The sequence below is a fragment of the Mustela putorius genome, unplaced genomic scaffold (genome assembly GCF_011764305.1).
Source record: "Mustela putorius furo isolate JIRA1106 unplaced genomic scaffold, ASM1176430v1.1 tig00000127_pilon_pilon_pilon, whole genome shotgun sequence".
Taxonomy (NCBI): Eukaryota; Metazoa; Chordata; class Mammalia; order Carnivora; family Mustelidae; genus Mustela; species Mustela putorius.
This window is the reverse complement of record NW_025421288.1, coordinates 2,089,760-2,097,529: the sequence shown is the minus strand read 5'-3', so window position 1 is coordinate 2,097,529 and position 7,770 is coordinate 2,089,760. Positions and strand designations below refer to the sequence as shown.

General features: G+C 35.4%; 1 protein-coding gene across 1 annotated transcript; it reads left to right on the top strand.

Annotated features, from left to right (window-relative positions):
- Window positions 1–6,193: 6,193 nt before the first annotated feature.
- LOC101677691 (olfactory receptor 4C11-like) lies at window positions 6,194–7,126 on the top strand. Its single transcript, XM_004782271.1, has one exon. It carries the CDS (start codon window positions 6,194–6,196, stop codon window positions 7,124–7,126), a length of 933 nt encoding a protein of 310 aa, XP_004782328.1.
- The last annotated feature ends 644 nt before the right edge of the window (window positions 7,127–7,770 follow it).

The window sequence follows — 7,770 nt, the reverse complement described above, 5'->3', positions numbered from 1 at the left end:
CTGCCTGCCTCTCTGCCTACTTGTGATCTATCTCTGTGTCAAATCAATAAATAAAATCTTTTTTTATTTAAGAATGAAGGAAGACCCTTAAATTATACCACAGACAAAGTAAACTCCAAATGAATCAAAGCCTTAAGTATAAGGACTAAAACTATAAAATGTTTAGAAGAAAAAATAGTGATGTATTATATGTTGGCTAGCTGAACACAACAACAACAGCAAAGAATAGATTATAAATGAAATAAAAGCTTCAGGACATTACCATAGGAAATAATTTCTTGAATATGTCAGTCAAAAAACACAAGTTACAGAGAAGATAAATTAATTTATTAAACTATGTCAATATTAAAAATGTCTATGCTTCAAAGGCCACAATCAATGGGATAAAAGGCAATTCATGGAATTCCTAAAACTCAATATCAACAAAAGACTCGAATAAACATTTCTCAAAAATATATACAAATGGGAAATGAGCCCATGAAAAGATACTCAACATCACTAAACACACTCATTCACACTGTCCATAAGAATATAAAAATGTTGAAGCCACTGTGAAAGAAAGAAATTAAGACCTTCTTCAGAAAGTTAACAATAATGACCAAGTGATCCAGCATTTCCACTTCTGGAAATATAGTAAAAGCACTGGAGGTAGGGACTAGAAGAGATATGTGTACCCTCATGTCCATATCAGCACTAGTCATGATAACCCAAATGTGCAACCCATGTGTCCATCAACGTATGGATAAACAAAATGTGGAATGCATACAATGGAATATTATTCAGCATGGGAATGGAAGAAATTTCTGACCCATGCTCAACACAGATGTACACTGATGACATATTAAATGAAATAAACTGTGTATCATCATGTCTTCTTCAATACCTCCAGACACTGACAGTTTCTCTGAATATCCTTTTATTGATTTATTTCAGTTATGTTGAAAATACAAGGTTATATTAGTTTCACTTATGTATATAATGATTCCACAATTCTAGTGCTTACTCAGTGCCCATCACAATAATTCTGCTCAACTTTCCTTGTTTCTGATAAACTTGAAAATTTTGAGGAGAACTAGTCAGACATTTTATATAAAAACCTTTATTTGGGGGCGCCTGGGTGGCTCAGTTGGTTAAGCTGCTGCCTTAGGCTCAGGTCATGATCTCATGGTCCTGGGATCGAGTCCCGCATCGGGCTCTCTACTCAGCAGGGAGCCTGCTTCCTCCTCTCTCTCTGCCTGCCTCTCTGCCTGCTTGTGATCTCTATCTGTCAAATAAATAAATAAAATCATAATAAAATAAAATAAAAATAAAAAATAAAACACTTTTATTTGGGGTTTGCTTGATATTTTTCTCAAGATCAGACTGGAGTTCTGGGTTTTTGGGAGAAGAGTCACAGAGGCAAAGTGTCATTTGCATCACATCATGCCAGCAGGTACATACTTTCATTGTGCCTCATCATCCTTGAGGTTAACCTTGATCACCTGGTCAAGGTAGTGTTTGTCACATTGCTCGTCTGTAAATTTATTTCCCCTGCCAGTTTCCACAATGTGCCTTTTGGAAGGAATTCACTTGTGTGCAGCCCACAAATAAGAGATTGAGTATTATCCTATAACCCTTTGAGAGCAGAATACCAACAAAATAATTAGGAATTTTTTAACGGAAAGTTTGTCTATTATTTCCTATTCATTAGCTATTTATTTAAGTGTTCATATCACTATGAACTTTGGATCTTTAAACTATGAGTTATGTATCAATTTGTGTCATTTATTTTTTATTTATTCTTTTTTTTTATTTTTTATTTTTTATAAATATATATTTTTATCCCCAGGGGTACAGGTCTGTGAATCACCAGGTTTACACACTTCACAGCACTCACCCAAGCACATACCCTCCCCAATGTCCATAATCCCACCCCCTTCTCCCAAACCCCCTCCCCCAGCAACCCTCAGTTTGTTTTGTGAGATTAAGAGTCACTTATGGTTATGTGTCATTTATTTTGTTGCTCAATTCTTTTCTAGCTCTAGGCATTGTGGGCTTTTTCCAGTGGCTCTTGTGTCCCTTTGGCATATTCTTATCACCCTGTCAGTTATCTGTGTGTGTGTATGTGTGTGTGTATGGTGTTACCACTTTTTTACTAGTTCATCTTGTACATTCCCCACCTGAGACCTAGAATCAGCCTTTTGTTTAAGAAATCCTAATTAATATTTTTGGATAAATGTATCAGGAATCAAGTCCTGCCACTAGATCACTAGATAATCACTGTTTTTTTTTTTTTAATTCTAATCAAAGCACATCATTTATGGCCCACATAAACACTTTTTAATTGCAAAAAGAGATCAGCTTTTCCCCAAAGTCCATTAATACATGGTGAAGATTAAGTTCTTGCCAGATCTAGCTCATGCGTCTTAATTAAAAGGGAAGGAACACTTTAGGGAATGACCCTCCCTAGACTCCTATATTTTGCATCATTCATGTTTAAATACTGCTGTAGGAAAGGCAAAAGACAAATATTTACCTGTCAAAATTACAAGTGAGATTGGATATCAGAAAGGGTGAGAACAATCCTGGACCAACTTTGTCTTCTGGCATGCAGGTGAGAACCTGAGCCTCAGTGACATCAAAAGAGATCAGACAGAATTTTAGAAGGATATTTTTTATTCTCACTGGAGTAAAGAGTGACCAAATTACATTGAGATGAAAAAAGAATGACAGAACGTCCTACCCTTTGCATAAGCTCTTAACACAACTGGTGAGTTTGTGTTGTGGATTAACATAGTTGTATTTCATACTCAGAGAAAATCCATCTGATCTATGCCAAATGTGTACCTAGCACATAAAAGGCATTTGTGTAAGGATAGAAAGTTTAGGGAATTTTCTACAAGTGCTTAACAATCTAAACTGAGAAGACAGAATAAAAGAAATACACAGTAGCTCCTGGTGGAGGGAGAGAGACAAATGAAAATTGTATCTAGTCCAGTGTTCCAGGATGCTCCCTGGAGATAATGATTTTACTTGTGATGTAGTAAGCTTCCCTTTTCAGTGGTAACAGAATATTGAAGCACTGAACACTATTGGATGGTATCAAGAGGAGGTTCTCTTAATTCTTTCATTTACTTTATGAATACTTATTATTAAATATGTACATTTTTCTAAATGATTGAATTCAACAGTGAACAAATAAATATTACCTTCCTTGTGTTGCTTCTTTAGAATGTATGCCACTCTTATATATATTCTTATTTGAACTATACAAATCTTTCAGTCTATATCATTATAAGATAGATGATAGATTGGTTGATAGATGATAGGTAGATAGATGATAGAAAGGTAGTAAATTGATAGGTAGATGTATGGGTGTATGGATAGACAAACATCACTATATAATACTTAATTGTTAGAAACCACAGACAAGTTTTCACTCCTTTCTGCTTAAGAGTTGGACAAAGAGCCTATTTGTGAAACTCTTATGAGTGTAGGGGAAACTGTAGTGAATGGCAGTGTGGTGGGGGCAGTGCATCTGGGACATAATGTGGTAAAGATCCTTGAGTCTAGAACTGTCTCTGCAGTGAGTCACCCTCTTACACAGATTTTTAAATCCTGCTCTAGCCCTAGAAATCTTGCTGTTTTTGCAGCCTGTGTCAGAATACAGTTGTTATGTACCAGTAATATGCCAAAGGCAGTAATAAACCAACTACTACAAGAAGGTCTTTAGAAAGCTTTATCTTATTGCAGCATCATTATGACAGATTATCAACTACCAATGGGGATATTTAAAAGGCAAGTAATTCTCTTATCTTTGATTCTAAGAATGCAATTTCCCCACCCTGAGGCCACAAATATACTATCTTGATACTCTTGTAAATACAATTAATTGATACGAGTCTATGTGTGTGTGTGTGTGTGTGTGTGTGTGTGCGCGTGAGTGATTTTATTATGCTGTTAATGAAACTATTACCATCTTCAGCAGACAGTCCTGAACTCTGCCTCTTTACAACATATATTTTATTTTATTTATTTATTTTTTTAAAAGATTTTATTTATTTATCAGAGAGAGAGAGGGAGAGCGAGCATAGGCAGACAGAATGGCAGGAAGAGGCAGAAGCAGGCTCCCTGCTGAGCAAGGAGCCCAATGTGGGACTCGATCCCAGGATGCTGGGATCATGACCTGAGCCGAAGGCAGCTGCTTAACCAACTGAGCCACCCAGGCATCCCTTACAACATATTTTAGAAATCATTGTATATATAGCCACTTCCCTTGTTTGATGGTTGCATAAAATACCGTCCCTGAATCATTTAGCTTCCTTTTGGTGGGCATTGAAGTTGTTTCTTACCTTTGGTCAACATGGAAAGGATTGCTTTGATGATCTTCCTGCTTATGAGTGAGATTATTTGCAGCAAATGCAAACACTAGACCTGTGTCTATGTGACAATGAAATATCATCAGTGCTAAAAATCACCCCTGGAGAGATTGTATCCCCTTAAACTCCTCCCAAGAATGTGTGGAATCAGTTGTGTCCAACATCATTTTCAGAACTGTTTGTTAAGAGACGTTTATCGAAACTGTCATTTTGTTAATCTAAAGGAAAAGATAAATAATTGGATTTGAATGGAATGTATTTTTCTATGAAAAAAATTGATAATATTTTCACATTATTTTTAATAAGAAGAGTTCCTTTGAGATCAGTTCTTTACCCTATTTTCATTTCCATGGGTTTTTATTATTATTATTATTTTGTTGATTTATTTAGAGAGAGAAAGAAAGAAAGAACAAAAGCCGGGGAAGGGGCAGAGGGAGAAGGAGAGAGAGAATCTTAAACAGCTCCATCCCCAGCACAGAACCTAGCATTGGGCTGGATTCCAAAACCCTGAGATCATGTCCTGAGTGGAAATCAAGAGTTGAATATTTAACTGGTTGAGCTACCCAGGCACCATATGGATTGTGTTTTCAATCTCAGATCCATTTAAATTTGTCTGCAATACATGTTGTAAATATACTTAAATGCCCTGGCACTTATACATTTAATTGTGCTATCATATGGGAAATGTATGTGATGAAGACAGAAAAGGATTTTTCCAGTTTTGCATACATAAATTATTATTGTTTCTCTTCCTGTTTCTATCTTTTGCTGAAGTCAGGGCATGGCACTTACAAGAACATGTACTCCAAGAATCATATGAAAAAGTTCTAGCTATGACTTGGAATTTCTTTAGCTCTTGTCTAAATCCCTGGTGCTTAAAATAACAAGAAATTTGAAACAGTATTTTGATTTATGCCAAACGTTCCCTACTTATCCTTTATTTTAGTCTCAGTCTCTCCTTGTGTCTAAAGAAAATATGCAGAAAGACCCATCAAAATACTGGACGAGGTGAAGAATTCCACTTTGGACAGCATAGGGTAATTTAAAAAGTACAAAATGTTATGACAGAAGCTGAATTCATAACTGTAAGTAAATATAAATTATTGAGAGTCAAAATAAAAGAAAATAAATTTAGTCAAGGGGAAAGATCAAAATACACTTAATGATGGACTAAACAAATTGACTGAACATTCACTGCTAAAGTATTGTTTGTTTCTCTCATCCTTTTTCTTTCTTTCCCTCACCCTGTCCCACTCTCTCTTTCATAGGTTTCATTAAGAAAAAAAAAAAAAAAAGGTTCCATATCATTTATTGAATGTTCAGAATATTTACTAATGTTTACATTCATTTATTGAATGTTCAGATATTTATAAAGTATTCTTACTTTATAAAGTAAGAATCTATCTATCAATTTTGAAAAAGTATGAAAGCACATTACATATATCATGCATGAGTTTTCTCCTTTTTGCAACATTCTACCCTAATGGGTCTATGATGTAAAATAAGGAAAAATATTCAGCTCAGAAAGATATCCTCTCATAATAAATTAATTAAGTTAATGTTTATTATGCCTGAATAATTGGACACCTTCTCATTATTAGAAAATTTCATTGTTTCCATAAGCAAACATGTGAAAATATTGTGAATAAATATTATGATCCCTGCTTTATTCAAGGGAAAACAACACGGAAGATAAGGGATTACCCACTGGTAGGTGGACCTTCCATGAACAAGCATATGGATTTGACCTCCAAATGGAGTATTCATTTCCTCATATTTCTTTCTTCGCAGATTAATTATTTCTAACCTGAATTTTCTCCACTTGGCCTGAAATAATGGAGCAAAATAACACTGTTACTGAGTTCATACTACTAGGACTGACCCAAGACCCATTGAAAAAGAAGATGGTATTTGTAATCTTCTTCATATTTTATGTGGGTACTGTGGTAGGGAATTTGCTCATTATTGTGACCATCAAGTCCAGCCGCACACTTGGGAGCCCCATGTACTTTTTCCTATTTCATTTGTCCCTTGCTGATTCTTGCTTCTCAACTACAACAGCCCCCAGACTAATTGTGGATTCACTCTTTTCACAAAGAACCATATCTTACAATGAGTGCATGACTCAAGTCTTTGCAATACATTTCTTTGGCCCTGTGGAGGTCCTTGTTCTCATCTTCATGGCTATTGATCGCTATGTGGCTATTTGTAAGCCCTTACATTACCCAACCATCATGAGACAGCAGGTTTGCACAATCCTGGTAGTTCTTGCATGGATAGTGGCTTTTATCCATTCCACTACTGAGATAATGCTGGCCTTGAAATTGCCTTTCTGTGGGCCCAATTTGATTAATCATTACTGCTGTGATTTGCAGCCCTTGCTAAAACTTGCATGCATGGACACGTATATGATCAACCTAGAATGGGTGTCTAACAGTGGGAGCATTTGCACAGGCAGTTTTGTGTTTCTGATGATTTCATACATTGTCATCTTGCATTCACTGAGAAATCACAGTGCAGAAGGGAGGAGAAAAGCTCTCTCCACCTGCATTTCTCACATCATCGTAGTAGTCTTGTTCTTTGGTCCATGTATATTCATATATGCACGCCCCCCAACCACTTTCCCTATGGACAAGATGATGTCTGTATTTTATACTATTGGGACCCCTTTTCTCAATCCATTCATCTACACACTGAGGAATGCAGAAGTTAAAAATGCCATGAGAAAGCTATGTCATATCACAACTACCTCAGAAAGCAGGAGATGAATTGAGGGTTTTGGTTGACTCTTTAATCTGTACAGATGTCAAATATAATAGTGTGTATCCTCACTTGTCCAACACACTCTATTACAATGCACCTGATTTCCTTAAATTTTTCTGTACTTCTGCCCTCAAACTTGTAACTTCCCTCATAATGCCAGCTAGGTTCTTACCTCTCCTGAGAATTCAATTCTGCCATTGTTGATTATGAAATACTCCTCATATTTCAGTCTACACTCTGATTTGATAAGAAGAAAAATATTTATACAATCACAACTGTTCAAACAGTGATTATTCACAAATATAAAAAGAGCATATTCTCTAAGATTTGTAATTCTCTCTGTAGAAAATTTCAAACAAGATATCCTTCTTTCTCTTGAACACATCAGAGCAAAGGAACTAATTTTGTGTGTCAATAATCATTTTTATTATATCATTAGTTCATTTTAAAAATTTCCATAAATGTGAATGCAACATCAAAAAGGTGTGTGTGTGTGTGTATAATTTATTACTTATAATAAATTAGTATTTTGACTATCAGGATAATTGAGCATTAGATATTCAGCTAAGTTATATGATTTGTATATAGGAGCTACAAGAGAATTCTACAACTCTAAAAGGAAAAGAAGCAAAATAATGTACATTGTCAT

What these genes read in the sequence shown, in the direction of transcription:
- LOC101677691 (XM_004782271.1), top strand. Translation starts at nt 6,194, where the DNA reads ATGGAGCAAAATAACACTGTTACTGAGTTCATACTACTAGGACTGACC.